This window comes from Macaca mulatta, chromosome 5 (genome assembly GCF_049350105.2).
Source record: "Macaca mulatta isolate MMU2019108-1 chromosome 5, T2T-MMU8v2.0, whole genome shotgun sequence".
NCBI lineage: Eukaryota > Metazoa > Chordata > Mammalia > Primates > Cercopithecidae > Macaca > Macaca mulatta.
The window spans coordinates 47,887,597-47,904,751 of NC_133410.1; the positions used below are offsets into that span (position 1 = coordinate 47,887,597).

General features: G+C 35.2%; 1 protein-coding gene across 2 annotated transcripts in view; it reads left to right on the forward strand.

Moving 5' to 3' along the window:
• Positions 1 to 17,155, forward strand: part of SLAIN2 (SLAIN motif family member 2) — a 77,331-nt gene that overhangs the window by 38,709 nt on the left and 21,467 nt on the right. Inside the window, exons 5-7 of one of the 2 annotated variants that reach the window (XM_015138322.3) lie at positions 1,497 to 1,856; positions 2,559 to 2,696; positions 14,045 to 14,122. In XM_015138322.3, coding sequence (XP_014993808.1) covers positions 1,497 to 1,856; positions 2,559 to 2,696; positions 14,045 to 14,122 — 576 coding nt within the window. 2 annotated transcript variants of the gene reach the window in all.

Below are 17,155 nucleotides of genomic sequence, written 5' to 3' on the forward strand. Positions count from 1 at the left end.
AGTTCTCTCATTTATTTGAACCCTGGCTTTTTAGATCCTAGTATTTTGTTAGAAGCTCAACCAGCTCTTTGCTTTGGTTTTGTATTGTGTTTTGGTAACAATAGAAGTTTTAGTCTCTAATAATTTTTTCTAAACCATCCACATGCATGAATATTTATTTTCCTGGTGAATACAAATAGTAATAAAAATATATGTGATAGTTCTTGAAAACTACAGCTTTTTTTTTTTTTTTTTTCTTAGAGATGATTTTCCTTTTTACAGCATTGTTTTTTGTAATGATTAGAAATGTAGAACTACAGATTTGGGCAGTTGCCTGGTCAAGGTCCTTCGATTTTAGATGACAAATGCAAGATCCTATAGTGATTGATTGTAATTTCCTTAGGATCCCCTTGTTAGGAGAGCCTACATCGGGAAGTGGGTTTTTCTTTGCTAACAGTACTGTTTTCATTGGTCTGTTGTCTTTTGTTAGGTGACTTTAGTGCCATGTTGTCTATAACTAGACACTAAGTAACTTGTTGGTTACTATTTTGGTTCCCAAACTGACTGAAGGGCTGAGTGGACTCTAGGAATTTGTAGTTTTGAAGATACTTTAGGGTGATTCTCATCCACTAGTTTGATGAACCATGTTGATAGCACTTTCTGTGTGTGAATACATGACTTAAGGATTTGAATACCACTTTATAACAGATCTTTTTGACTGGAGTGCTAATAGTTAGCAGGATGTGCTCAGAATATTACCTAAATTCTATACGTTTGCATTGGAGTTTGTTTCTTCATTGACTATGTTACGTATCAACTTTTTTTCTGTTGTTCTAGAAGCATCTGTACTATTTGAAGGGCTCCCAAGGTTGCTTGGGTGTTTTCGAAGGTATCAAGCTATATAGGAGAATTCTTTGAAAATTCTTACTTGAAGACTTAGAATTTAAGCTTGAAAACAAGCTTAAAACAATAAAAATGGAAGTCTCTTGGGTAATGAAGCAATCAAGATTTCGTTTGTGTCCAAGTACTGAATTCCTATAAGTGGGCTAGAAGTTTCTTTGGTACTTTATCATCTTCATGAGTAAGATTATTTCAGTAATTAAGTATCCAAGTAGTTTTATTTACTCACATACATATTCTTTTTCCACTGGTTGGATGGTAATTGTTTCCCCTCGATATTCCTTTAATATTAGTCTCAAATTTGGATTACTATCTTTAGGGGTAGAAATATTTTTAAATTTATGATTCTACCATGTGAGACAGATTTTAGCTTTAAGAAGAAATCTGGAAATTGGGCAGTGGTTTAGGGGATTTCATTCAATTTAAAAATAACCTTCAGATGTGATTTATTTCTCCTTATATGGGCATATAAGCCTATATAAGTCTAAAAGCAGAAAGGAAATTTTCTTGTACACTTTACACCCTCTTTGAATTTCTTAGTGATAACCTTTTACTTTAAATTTTAAAAATATTTAAATGTTTAAAAATATAATTTAAATAACATTCATTGTTGCCAGGTCTCCGGCAAGAATATGCAGCCACCACGTCTCGGCGCAGTTCTGGTTCATCTTGCAATTCTACAAGACGGGGTACTTTTAGTGATCAGGAACTTGATGCACAAAGTTTAGATGATGAAGATGACAATATGCATCATGCAGTATACCCTGCTGTTAACAGGTTTTCACCATCACCACGCAATTCACCTCGACCGTCACCCAAGCAGTCACCCAGAAATTCACCTCGTTCACGATCTCCTGCTCGGGGAATAGAATATAGTAGAGTGTCCCCACAGCCTATGATTAGCCGCTTACAGCAACCTCGCCTTTCACTTCAAGGCCATCCCACAGATTTACAGACAAGCAATGTTAAAAATGAAGGTAAAACAGCATATTTTACTGATAATTAGACAGTTTCTGCTAGCCTGTGCAACATAGCAAGACCCCATCTCTAGGAAAAACTTTTCAAAAGTAGCTGGGCATGGTGGTGCATATCTGTAGTCCTAGTGACTTGGAGGCTGAGGCTGGAGGATTGGTTGAGCCCAGGAGTTCAAAGCTACAGTGAGCGATGATCACACCATTACACTCCAGTCTTGGCAACAGAGTGAGACCCTGTTTTCAAAAAAAAAAAAAAGTTTCTAGATTAAAAAAAAAAAAAGTCTCCTTTATATTACACTATGAAAGTAATACAATTTTTGCCAAGTTTTTGTATTCCAGATAAGTAAATCAAGAGTTTAGTCAGGTTTACTATTTTATTAATAGTGAATCATTACAAAAATAAAAGAGAAAGTGAATATCATTCTACTTGGTTGTTTTTGCTTCATTGTTTTATGAAGTTTACCTGTATTTAGATTTTGATTTAAATATATAATTTGTGGTTATCTTCAAGGGTTCTTATATTCTACCCACTTATGGATCCTAGATTGAGTTGTTTGTTTTTTTAATAAGACAAGTCCTTCCTGTTTTCTCATATAAAATAAACAGAATGTTTGATAAACAATTTGATTTTTGAATGCTAGTTAATATTTTAATTTTCTCCATCTGAAAGAATATGATTTTTTTTAAATTAAAATTCTGTTGCAGAAAAACTAAGACGCAGTCTTCCAAACCTGTCTCGAACATCTAATACACAAGTTGACTCAGTGAAAAGCAGCAGAAGTGACTCAAATTTTCAAGTGCCAAATGGAGGAATACCTCGCATGCAACCTCAGGCTTCAGCCAGTAAGTATCCTTCTTATGCTTTCGTGTATCAATTAAAGAGAAATGAAAATTTTAGATACTTGTTTTGTGCTGAAAAACTGTTTTAAGCCATAGCTGTAGTAAAATTTAGTGTTTATTAATTGCTGGATGATAATCAAAGTTATATTAGTTTTAAATTTTCTATGTAGGATACTGGATTCTGCCAGTACATCTGTCTATACAAAACTCTGGTCTCTCCAGAATTTTTAAAATAAGCAAAGTGTAACTATTAAAGTAGGTGTAGCTTTTGCTTATAGATATTAGAATTAGAAATAATAACCAGTAGGCCGGGTGCGGTGGCTCAAGCCTGTAATCCCAGCACTTTGGGAGGCCGAGACGGGCGGATCACGAGGTCAGGAGATCGAGACCATCCTGGCTAACACCGTGAAACCCCGTCTCTACTAAAAATACAAAAAACTAGCCGGGCGAGGTGGCGGGCGCCTGTAGTCCCAGCTACTCCGGAGGCTGAGGCAGGAGAATGGCCTAAACCCAGGAGGCGGAGCTTGCAGTGAGCTGAGATCCGGCCACTGCACTCCAGCCCAGGCTACAGAGCAAGACTCCGTCTCAAAAAAAAAGAAATAATAACCAGTATAGCGTCCAAAAATGTATGTCCCTTAGTATGTAAATTTTCTTTAATAACCTCCACTTTAAAAATGTCTAGAAGTTTATTTGGGTATTACATAATTTTAGAGTCATACTCAAAATATTATCAATTCATTGTTCAAACCTGCAGTATATTAAATCTATTATCAAAGTTGGATTGTTGAAGTTCTTTTCTTACCAAAACAAAAGTATACCAGGAGAACTCTTGGATGATCTCATTTTATTTCTGCATCTGTTGAGGTAAAATTTCTGGTTTTGATTTAATTTTCTGTGTCTGTTAAGGCTATTTTAATGAAGAAATACAATATTAAATCAATATGTATGCCAAATTAATTCATAATCCTAATCCTACTTATAACATAGATTAAAATTTGAGATAAATTGCCAGAAACCATCACTTTTTAAGAATTGATCAGGACTTATCTATTTAAATTATCTTTCAGAAAACAAATTCTTAGAACTAAAACTAAACTCTTACAGTAGGTGAATTTTAGAACTATAGTAGAAACAACACATGTAGATTATAATCTTGAATAAGTTTTGGTCATTGGATGGATACTAACCCATGAATGTGACAGTATTTTTATTCAGCTATTATTTGTAATAAATACTTGAGTTTTTATTTTGTGGCAAGTAGTACGTTAAATGAATACAGGCATTTCTACTATAGCACAAAATATACATTCCTTGAAAACCTCACATTCTGCAGTATTACACAATACAAATGATGGGATGATGAGGAGTGGAGGGAATAGTCCTGGAATAGACCACTGAAAACCCAAGCAACTTTCTTAGAAAACATTAATAAAAACAGTAACTATACTAACACAGTTAAATTCATGTTAAATCTTTATTAAATACTCCAGGAGATATAGAACTTCATTTTTAAAGAAAGATTTGAAGGTAATGTGATGGAAAGGAAAGGTTGAGACTGTTGAATTAAGGAAACATGTGCAACATAGACAAAGATCAGAGAGAATCATACAGTAAGAACATATAGGACAAAATAGCCAAACTGAGCCAAGAAGTAGTGATGTGGGAGTAAATGGGCATTGTCTACATTAATGTACAAGTTGATTTTAAAGGAATGGAACACTTTCAATAAATTACTTTTTAACTAGGATAGATTTGAGCATGTAGTCAAAACAGTTTTAAATAAATGATTACAGTTATTTTTATGATTTTATAAATGCTCAGTATTCATCCCATGTGTTTCACAGCTCACATCAGTCCCGTATATGAGCTGTGAGACACAAAGGATGCATATTCACTAGGGTCCTTGTAGGGACACAAGGGATGCTTATTCACTCAGGTCCTTATAGGTACACAATAGATGCATATTCTCCTAGATCCTTGTGGCATATTACTATCAGTGGTTGAAGTGAAAGCTGTGTTATGTTCTTTCATTTTCTCAAGGCTATGAAGAAGTGATACAAACAAGAGTTGACTGTTCGCTTATAACTTGTTAATTAAACAATTAAAAATGTGAAGGTATTTAACCCTTTTTTCATTTTCATCTTTTTTTTTCCTTTTTTCTTTTTTTTTTATTGAGACAGAGTCTCACTCTGTCACCAGGCTGGAGTGCAGTGGCACCGTCATGGCCCACTGCAGCCTCACCTTCCTGGGCTCAAGTGATCCTACCTCAGCCTCCTGAGTAGCCGGGACCACAGGCGTGCGCCACCATGCCCAGCTAATTTAATTTCTTTGCACTTTTCCTTCGCCCTGTTGTGTTTAGCTGACTTCATATACTTCATGTTAAGCTGTTGTTACTTGGTGGCTGAAAAATCAACAGTCTAGCAGGAGTTTGAGACCAGCCTGACCTGGAGGCTGGTCTCTAAAAAATCGTTTTTTTAAATTAGCTAGGCATGGTGGTCACATGCCTATAGTCCCAGCTACTTAAGAGGCCGAGGTGGTAGGATTGCGTGAGCCCGGGAGTTTGAAGCTGTTGTGAGCCATGATCATGCTACTGCACTCTAGTCTATTGAAAAAATAAACAACAAAACAAGCTAGGAAAAAAACTATATTTGAATCAAAATGACTTCTGTGATATATTGACAAATTTTCCTTGTTTACCAGGTGCATATGATATTACTTATATAACAGAAATTTTTATTATACTGTATTTAGATGCATAATCTTATTTAATCATTAGAGCAATTCTGTGAAGGAGGTATGATTATTACCATGTTTTACTGATTAGAAATTGAAGTTTTGAATGGCCAAATAAACTGCCTCTGATTATACAGCTTATAAGTGGCAAGTTAGAATTTAAACCCATGTTGATTCACCTTGAGCATTGGCTCTCACTAGGTGAGAGTCTAGATTCACCTAGTGAGATTTGTCACATCTGTAGTTTAGACCATGATATAAAAATTATCCAGAAATATAATTTCCATTTTTCCTGAGATTTAAAATTCTAACATTTAAAGCACTGTAGAAAATTGTTACCCAGAGATTTGTAAACCACATGTATTCAGCTAGATATATGCTAAACCTGTTTTTGTAGCAAATTACATTTTAAGCTTAGTACTCCAAGTCTTATATGATATTGTGAACTCTGTAATTGAGAGTGCGATTATAATACTCACTGTGGTACTAATAAATAGCATAGAAAACAGGAATTCACAAAACACTTGAAATGAAAGGAAGGATAGAATTTGAGCTTTATCTTCGAAATGGTGAGTGATACAGATTAACTTAATTTGACACTTGAGAATATCCTGTTTCTGGCTTCTTTTTTCCCCTGACACATTTGGCTGATGCAAAAAAACACCCACAATGTTAATGTAACAGGAAAGAAAAATAGTAAATAATTAAGAAGATTAAATAATAAAACTTAAGTACATTATAAGCCATGCTTTTACAGCATATGAACAGATGATCCAAAACAATGTTTGTACTTGGCTTTCAAAGATGCCTTCATGTTTAGTTTGAATTGTTACATTGTGAATTTTTCAAAACTTTACATGATACATGTCCAAACAGCAACCGGATTTTTTTTTTTTGAGACGGAGTCACTCAGTCGCCCAGGCTGGAGTGCAATGGCGCGATCTCGGCTCACTGCAAGCTCCGCCTCCCAGGTTCACGCCATTCTCCTGCCTCAGCCTCCCAAGTAGCTGGGACTACAGGTGCCCGCCGCCACGCCCGGCTAATTTTTTGCATTTTTAGTAGAGACGGGGTTTCACCGTGTTAGCCAGGATGATCTCGATCTCCTGACCTCGTGATCCGTCTGCCTCGGCCTCCCAAAGTGCTGGGATTACAATCGTGAGCCACCGCACCCGGCCCGGATACTTTCTAAAACTAGCTATATTTATATCCTCTTTACCTCATCCCCTCATACGTGCTCTGTATTTGAACTATTCTAGCATGTCAAAGCTTTATGGAAATGAAAAATAATTTTTTACAAAAACAAGGAAAAAGAAAAGGTTGGGAAGCTAAGATAAAAATGTGTTTAGAAGTAATGCATTGTCTGTGTCTTAAACTTCACAGTGATTGCTTGCCTTCTCTAATGGTGGAATTACCATTGTGTAATTATAACCACCTGCTGATAACCTATCGTTTTTTTCTGTAGGTGAATTACTTTTCCTTTTTTCCTCAGAAGTTGATAATTAAGAAATATATATAGGGAAAACACAATGGGATTCCAATCATTGATTTACTTTTAAGTGGAAAATATGTATGCAGTTTTGTAATGGTGTATTTCAATACTTGAATATATAGGCAGAAGAGAAAGTAAGGTACCATGTTTTGTTTTGTTTTTTTTCAATTGTATGTAGTTGTTTATTTCTATATTTTTGGCTGTAGTAAAGCTTATAATTAAAATGTCACATATTTATTTTGATATAGAATTATACTGTTCTCAAAAATGTATTTGGAAAGTTGTAAATTCAAAATATTAGCAAGTTTAAAACTTAGTATAGTTTACTTTAAAATATTTAAGACTTTGTTGTAGTGTAACATGAAGCAAAAAAAGTGTTATTGATTTATCTTGAAATTTCCTATATATTTGATACATGAAATATATATGTAAGCATTCTTTTAATTAGTATATATAGTTTTCATAATAGTCTTTATTTTGATATATAATTTGTACAATTATAATAAGCTTTATATACTTTGTACATGAATTGGTATTTTGTATTTTTTGTGTAAACTTCAGTTGTTAGTGTAACAGATGTTGCATTTTGTTTTAAGTATTTATTTTTTCAGCTCTTAAGTGGTAAAGCTTTGGTTCTTACTTGCTGGTCTGCATGAACCTAACTTTGCAAGGTTGCTGTTACTTCCACCTAAGGGATCACTTCTTTTGCCTTGTTACTATGCCAATCACTACTTTTATATGCTTATTTGCTGTGGCTGCATTATTGTGGATGCTGGCATTCAAATATGAGATTTATGAGAGTTCTAATGTATTTTCATTTTTATAACTATTACCAATTTTTGACTTTTATATCTGGAAAATACAACTTAAAAAGTTTAAGAAAACCAGAGCATTGCAGAGTTCATGGATACATGTCAGTTTCTTAGTTTTGTCAATTAAAGGAAGGAATGTTTGTGAGAGTCAGTTTTTCAAAAGGCTAATGCCTTGCTTTCTAAGATTGTTAGAGCACAGGTTTAGCAGAAAGTTTAGTTTCCAGAAAATCGTAGGAATAATTGGTTGAGAAATAAGGGAAGGGAGAAAAACCCAACACAATCTACTAATTTGAAAAATAATAACCAAATTTTATTTTTTTGTATATGTTTAAGTGTATTATTTCATTTAAACCTCACAAATCATTTATTTTTATAGAAAGGGAGCAGAGATCCATATAAATTATATGAATTGTACAAGGCCATATAACTAGGGAAGTGGTGAAAGCAAGGCCAGATTTCTCCCTTTTCCCAGGGCCTCCCTGAGTCTCCTATTTTCCTCTTCCTCATTGTTTGGATGAGATCATGCTTACCTAATTACAAATGAGTACATCTTGGAAAACATTCTTGAATGACTATCAGACCATGATTTGAGATTAACTAAGTATTTTGTGAATTATCGTAGAAGAGTAAAATAATTCAATGTAATATTATCCATCTGCTTACATTTAACCAAACAGAAGAATATTTTTGCATGGAATACAGAGTTATACCCCAGAGAAAATACATATAGGATCAACATTCTACTTTGGACCTCTTACTGAAGAAAGACGGACGAGTGTCCAGAGCAGTTGTCAGCTTATGCATAGCCATCCTGTTATGAGACCCATGAGGAAGGAATTCCCATCCAGATTTCACTTACTACCAAAACACTAGTAGATTACACTTGAATTATACATAATTTTGAAACACAAATTGAAACAAATAAGTCATGATTAATATGTGTAAAGTGCTAATCTAAGAATGAATGAAACATTTATAAAACATCTATTTAAGTAGTGCAATGATGTTGGCTCAGTTATCTAATCACAAGGACACTTTATAAAAGTAGTTTTTCAGGCCTTTCTCCCTGGAAATTTTGATTGAATGCACTTGGGATAGGGACCCAGATTCTATATTTTAGAAGCATCTCAGCTGATTCTGGGGGCATGTTCAAGTTTGAGAACCAGTGGGTTAGACCCTGACCATGGTAGACCTTGAATGCTTAGTATAGAGTTCTGGATTTTATCCAGTGGTCAGTCACTTATGTGTTCCTTAATTATTCAGTCGATATTATTGGGTATACGTTATATTTCCAGCGCTGGGAATATAAATGTTAATAAAACAGCCCATGCCTTCCAATAGCAGGGAGTGTTAGGCAGGAACCTCTATGGGAACAGAGGAGAGGCATTAAATTCAGCAGTGTGATGGGATTTTCAGGAAAGATATTAAAAGATATTTCAGCCAGCCCAGGAGGAGCTTATATGAGTTGCCCAACAAAGAAAGGAGGTATAGGTTTTCCCAACATTGGAATCAGTAATGAAAAGTCTTGAGAATGGCAGCCTGAACATAGTGATTTTGTATAACTAAAGTGTAGGGTGTATGATGGGTAAGGGAGTGGGTACAGCATCCCATGAGGGATGATAGCTGTAGAGAGAAGACAGGCTGTAGCAGTATTAAAATGTCATAGGATTTGAATTTCATCCTCTAAGTGGGAGGAGCTATAGTAGGTTTTTAATCAAAGTGGTTTCTTAGAAAGTTCACTCTGATATCAATGTGGAGAATAGATTCAGTGAGGTGAGACTAGAAACCACTTAGGCTATTATTGCATAATCTAGGCAAGAAATTAAGATCTGAAGACACAGCAGTAAGGGAGTGAGGGTGATGAGATCTGGATGAGGTTTTTTTTTGTTTTTGTTTTTTTTTTTTTGAGACTCTGTCTCTCAGTCTGGAATGCAGCGGTATGATCTCAGCTCACTGCAACCTCCGCCTCCTGGGTTCCAGCAATTCCCCTGCCTCAGCCTCCCTCTCAGTAGGTGGGATTACAGGTGCACACCACCACGCCCGGCTAATTTTTTGTATTTTTAGTAGAGACGGGGTTTCACCATGTTGGCTAGGCTGGTCTCGAACTCCTCATCTTAAGTGGTCCTCCCACCTCGGCCTCCCAAATGACTCTAAATCAAAACTTGTAAGCAATAAAAGATTTAAACAAAAATGAGGATATGGGACAATGGGATATTTTACCTAGTAATAATTAATCTTCACTCACAGAGGCTATGCTTGCTTAGTATTTGGCACCTAGAGAAGCTAATTTTTAACATCCTCCTGTATATGAAAAATCATTTTCAGTTACCATGAAATGAAATGAATTATAGTACTAATGGCCAGGAAAAAATGCAGACAGTGAAAATATTCTTCTATTGAAATTGTATTTTATAACTGTCAGTAAAAAATAAATAATAAAATCACCATTATAATACCAAAAAGACAGTTGGTTAATAATTTGAAGTTACGTTGATCTTTTTTTAAGAAGGAAAAATGTTTTTATATATTGATCTGTCATAGTGGTGAATAGTATAGCTTTCGTTTTTGAAAACTTAATAACTTCTTCAGAATTGATCTTTCAATATTGAATCTGTCTCTACTCTTGATGGAAGAACACTATCTTTAAATTTTAATTTTGAAAGTTTTTTTCATGAAGCAGCTGCTACACAGAGAAAATCTTCAACATAAGGATAAGTTCAGCAGAGAATCTTAAAATTCCATTCTCCAGTAAATTCCAGAAATTGCCATACTTTCCATGCCTTTGGTTTTGAGGGATCAGGTCTAATGATTTTTCAATGTCTTGGCAGTTAAAATATTTTAAACACAAGTTCAAAATCCCATATAATGACAGAATTGAGGCAACCCCAAATCCTTTCATTTTCTTTAAAAATCACTGTACCATTGTTTATTTCTAATGTGCTTAAATATAATAATATATTGTACCACAGGGTTGGAGGCACACACTTCGCTGAAGTGAGCTTGAATAATTTCAGATTGCTACCAACTTTCTCTTGAAAGGAACATGTATAGCCAAATCCACCTGTATCAGGGGAGACTATAAGTAGAAGACTGTAATTGGGAGCTTTCCTAATTAACTCTTACATGAAGTATGGTATTTATTAAAGTATAAGTCATAAAATGTGCTTATTTAAAGCTTACATATATGTTATTAAAACTCAACAGTTGTTTATAGCTTAGACCAACTTTTTTTTTCAGGGAGGAGTGCTTTTATAACTGATGTTTGTTATTACTGGGACATGATGATAATAGAAAGCAGACCAACTTGGTTTTATTTTTGTTTCTAAATTGCCTACAGGCAATACAGCCACTTATTGCCTGCTCTTGGGGAGGTGAGCAGCACTTTCAACACCCTTCCCTTGATGTACATGAATAGAGTGAAAAGGATTAAATATAGGGAGACCACAAAAACACCGATTGGAATCAAGAAATAGGGTGTGATGAAGGCCTGAATTTGCTTATTTAGGAGACAACAGGAATATAAAGGAAGCGATAGATTTAAGAAATGACCAGAGATTAATAAATGGAATTTAAAATAAGAAAAATTTGAGCTAGAATGACTTGGACAATGGTGTTTTAACAGAAAAGAGATTTTTTTAAGGAGCTGGTTTGTGGAGGAAGACATTATAATGGTGGCATGAAACAGTAATTGTTTTGCACTAGCATCTTTGCTTCTCACAGTAGGGTATTGCTGAAGTGGAATTATGTAAATATTAAAATAACCAAGGAAAGTTTTAAACCTTAAATATTTTCCAACAGCTAACACACTGAACTCTATTATTAGAAAGATTCAAAGTTTCACTTAAACTACTACACTTTGTCATTTAAAAATGATTTTGTCTTAGAAAACTGATCAAATTAAGATAATTTAGAATAACATTGGATTTTTGTTATTTGAGTAATGTTATATGACTGTGGTATTTTAGGAAAATGATTCATTTCATTCTTTCTGTATCAAGTGAATTTAGAGTTTACTGCCTGGTTCTGTGTGTAATCTGATTCTTCAGATTCCTAGTTCAGTTTTTGCTTGTCTATAGATAACCATTGTTAATTACAATCATACATGAAACTTGAGGGATAAATAGGGGTAGGGTCCATTGGAGTCACCGTAGCTATTAATTCAAATAGGATCTTTCCAGACAAGTTCATTATAGACATTATTTAATATTGAATCCTTAATAAACTTTTTTAATGGTTAATAGTGTGGACTGTGGTGTGAACTGTCGTGTATGTTCAATTAGTTACATTTTGCCCTCATTTATGCCACCCAACAACTGGCCTACGTTCTGTTCTTCAAACATACAAGGCATGGTCCTATCTCAGTATCTTTTTCCCTCTATCTGGAATGCTTTCCCCCACATATCTATGTAGCTTACTTCCTATCTTTTTTCAGATTGCTATGCAAATGTCATCTTAGGGAAATCTTTCCTGATCACTCTATTTGTAATTGCAACTTAAATCGCCTACTTCCTGTCCCTCTTTTCTACTTAATTTTCTCCTTAGCAGCTATCACTATCTGGCAGGCCATATATTTTACTGCCTCATTACTATCTCCCTTTTCCTAGAATATTAGTTTCATGAGAGTAGGAACTGTATCCATCTAGTTGCCTACTGAATACATTATACCTAAAACAGTACCTGGAATAAAGCAGATACTAAACTATTTGAATGAATGAAAAACAGGAACAAGTGAGTGGATGAATAAAAATATAAATGGTTGAAAACATGTATGAATATATATGTAGATGAAAAATACTCTGATAGTAACCTGTATTTTTGTGCAATAGAAGTAAGATAACTCATTGGCTGCGCGCAGTGGCTCATGTAATTCTAGCACTTCGGGATGCCAAGGCGGGCGGATCACTTGAGGTCAAGAGTTCCAGAGCAGCCTGGCCAATATGGTGAAACCCTGTCTCTACTAAAAATACAAACATTAATACAAAAATTATGGCAGAACCTTCATCGACCATGCTGAATGGAGTGCAGTGGTGCAATCACAGCTCACTGCAGCCTCAACCTCCTGGGCTCAAGCACTCCTCCCACCTCAGCCTCCCGAATAGCTGGGACCACAGGCACAACACCATGCCTGGCTTATTTATGTGTGTGTGTGTCTGTGGGTGTGTGTGTGTAGACAGAGTCTCCCTATGCTGCCCAGGCTGGGCTCAAGCGAATCTTCCTGCCTTGGCCTCCCGAAGGCCTCTAAGTGCTGGGATTATAGGCATGAGCCACCTCACCTGGCCAAGAAATCTTACTTCTTTCTGATAATGTGTCAAGTATCCCTTTATCAGCCCAGTAACGTTTATGCAATCTGCCTAGATTTAGAGTGACGAGAGCTCTCTTTTTTTGCACATAAACACTAAAGGTATATGAAATCTGACTTTCAGTAGAGTAACTAAAATATTTTAGAACCACTTAAATACACTGGTAGGTGTGAGACTCATCAGTCTGTTAGAGCCATAGTAACTGTATATTGGGGAAATTGGAACCACTTTATCTTGGATGCCCCTGAGCTGCTGCTTACCTGCTAATTTTGAGTTTCAGTGCAGTTAATAGATAGGAGTTTGGAAGAAAGCTTAGCTTTCCTCATGGAAAACTTTAAAAGGTAGATGGTCTGACTCCTCCAAACCCCTCAACCCACACCAACATTACATACAGTGCTCCCCACCTGCATACATATGTGCACAGCTTAGATATGGTGCTTAGATGTCCAAAGTCTGAGGTAAAAAATTAGTTGTATTAGTTGTACTCTATAAGATGGTATTGAACATATTAATGCTACTAGATTGTGACTCCCCAAGGACCTGCTGGGTTCTGAGTTTTCTTCTCCTTTTTGAGTATGCAGATTATGGTTTCACATTAGGGTAATTCATCTAACAATAATTGCTTTGCCAAAATCTGCTTTTTTTGCGTTAAACAAGTGCTGCACTTTATACTGTGTGCTTGTGTTCATCACTTTTATCTTTGTATTCTTTGTATCCCTAGCATGTTTGTGGTGGTTTGTTTTCTCTTTGATATTTTGACCAATTGAAATATTGGAGATTTTCTCATCTATAAGAAACTCTTTTAAAGTTTATGTTCTTTCCCCTTTTCTTTCCAACTTAATGCACTAAGCATCACTTTAAAATTCTTTTGCTTCTAGGATTCTAACATATTTGCACCTTATGGCTTCTGTTCTTTGATAAATTTTTAAGTTTGTATTAAAACATTCAGGTTTATAGACGCTATAGCCTTTATCTTGTACTTCCAGGCAAATATTACAGTTCCTTATTTTTCAACAGCTTCGCAAAGGCTGAAAAATTTGCCTCGCACTTCCCTCAAAGCCAAACAGTTGCTTCAAACTTCATCTACAAAAAGAGGTAACTACAGCCTCTTACTCAGTTTAAAATTTCAGCAAATGACCTAGTTAAATCTTAAGCCATTTGGCATACTGAGTCAGTGGTGTCTGTAAGGCACATTTTAGTCTTATTTTTAAAAATAATAAAATAATGAGGATTTATTCTGTTATTTGGATAAATCCAGAAGAAACATTTTCTACAGAGGTATGTATCGGGTTGCTTCTCTCAAAGGAGTAAATGATATATAGAGAATGTATTTTTCTTACCAACTTAAAACGAAAGGGCATCATTTCAATTTTATGCCAACTGAACTTCATAAGTGCTTTAAAATGAACCAAATGTCAGACATTCTGTATGTTGATGTTTTTTCCTTGGACTTCGATTTTTAGTTTTACTTATCTGTATAAAATGGGAACACTTCCACATTAGAAGGTAGTTGAAGTTAAATCAGAAGTTGTGGTTAACTGATAGGTCTGGAATGTTTATGGAGTTGTAGCTTTCATAAAAATAGTTGAAGAAATATATGAAGGTTGTACATCAAAGCTGTCCGGTATTGGTTCCAAGACACTGAATGGGCAGCTAGACAGAAGTAGAGTTAAGAGAAAATGGTGGGATTGGATAGACCTACAGTAATAAAAACAAACAGGCCTCAGAGGAAATGGTATGAAACAAGGAGGAAAAATGTTTTCCGTATCCAGAACATGTAGGTTTTCTGATAGCTTTAGACCTCAGTAAATAACCAAAATATGTAACAGAGGTAAAGCGCTAAAGAAAATTACGCAGGAAGAAGAAATTAGATTTTTTTGGGGAAAAAAAAAGATTTGATTATGTTTACAAAAGTGCTATAATATAAGTTTTGGCAAATTTACTGCAAATGGTGTTGCAGTGATTCCTTGGATTGAGTATAATTTAAGGAAATTGTTTTAGATAATAGAATTTGAAGGAAAGTCAAATAGGCAAATAAAAAAGCAGAATGTATGAATGTTTGTGTTTTGATTATCGGAAGTTGACCATGGGCCTCCAATATGAATGTTTGATGGGAAAGGAAGTGACAAATAGGGGTCATTATAGAAAGGGATTTTTATGTACTTATTTGGGAACCGTAGGCTTCTTTTTTTTGAGACTTCTCAATATTTTTTAGTACTTCCATGGCTAGGTGTGGGAGGCATATAAAAACATGAACCTGAAAACACTGTGGTATCTAAACTAGGGCAGGAGATCACTATACCGTAATAAAAGAGTAGAAGATTTTAAGTTGATATAAATTTTGTTGTTTGCCTCTGTAAGCTGTTTCATAATGTTTTTTAGAATTAAGTAGGTTTACATAACTTAAAATTTTTACCTAAAGATTTCATGTTGCTCCATTGATCAGGTTAAGAAAACCATAACTTCTAGCTGAAATTTTAAAATTTGCCTATAGGGGTTACATTATTTTTATCACTCCAAGCCACCAAACTACCTACCCTCTGTGATAAGATGACAGGAAAGCCCAAACTTAGAACTGTTATGAACTGGAATTCTTGGCATCTCTAGCTGTCTTATTGACTTAGTAAAGGGAAAGAAGGGGGAGGGGGGCAGGGGGTATGCTATTCTGTTTTGTTTAATCTCTTAGTTATTTAACTTGATCCAGACTTTTATATTTTCTGATTGGTATTTTGACGTGGGCATTACCATTACCTACCTATTCTCTATAAATTTTTAACCAGTTGAGAAATGGACACAGGTATAAGGTAAGATTTAAAATATTGGCTTAATTATTGATGAAGCTGAAGTGGAGGATATCTTTTGGATCCAAGGTCAAAATGGATTTTCTGATTTCCCTTCATACTGAGACATTAAAGGGAGGGGTCTACATTGACTGGCAGGAGTCTCTTCTCTTGTAGGGATGTGAGGCACCCAGGAGACAGAGGCCACCTGTTCACAGGTATTTTGGCATATTAAACGTGTCCAATAAAGAAACATGGACCAACAGATGATAAATTGGCATACAAATCAATTCATCCATCCTGGGGATGAACCTGTACAATTTTCTAGAAAGCTAGTATGTCGTAGGTCTGACAGGATCATGGGAGGAGGAAAAAGATTACTTAACAATTGGAAATATAGCCACTTTGATTTTAATTGCATTTAGTAGTAGCACGTATTTGAAAATGGAAAGTAAGAACTGTGTTGCTTGACAGAGTCACTCCATAAGTATTTGTTGAATGAATATAGTCATGCTGCTAAAGTCAAAAAAGGATGGACACGTTCTTTGCATTTTCTTTTTGCAAGTTTTTTGTGTTTCTTCAGCCTATCCCACCCTGAAGAAAACAGTCCAGTCTATGTTTTTAAGACTTCATGGAGGTGACTATTTAAACTGCTTTAAGAAATATTTTATTCATTCCCTGTTGTTGGGCACTTAGTGAAGTGGAGGTAAATAGGGCAGAGACCTCACCAAGTCAGGGGGAAAAAATGAAGACTAATTAGACAAAGTGAATGCAGAGATAACAGGATATTAATTCCTTCTTAGTTGCCTCTTTCCTTCTAAACACCCCATTAAAAAGTGGGCAAAGGAGATAAACAGACACTCTCAAAAGAAGACATTCATGCAGTCAACAAACATGAAAGAAGGAAATACAGAAGGAAAAGGCAACAACATTTATGTTTTGCCTGTTTCATAGTTATTTAGAAGGAAAGAGGCAACTAAGAAGGAATTGATGGTAATTGTTTAATACTCTTCACTATATTTTGAGATACATAATTCTGTAAAGAATGTCAGTGGTAGTTTAATGGGAATAGCATTGAATCCATAAATTACTTTAGGCAGTATGACCATTTTCATGATATTACGATACTGATTCTTCTATCCATGAGCATGGAGTGTTTTTCCATTTGTTTCCTCCCTGATTGCCTTAAGCAGTGGTTTGTGGTTTTCCTTGAAGAGGTCCTTCATTGCCCTTGTTAGCTGTATTCCTAGGTATTTTATTCTTTTTGTAGCATTGTGAATGGGAAACTATTCATGATTTGGTTCTCTGCTTGCCTGTTGTTGGTGTATAGGAATGCTAGCGATTTTTG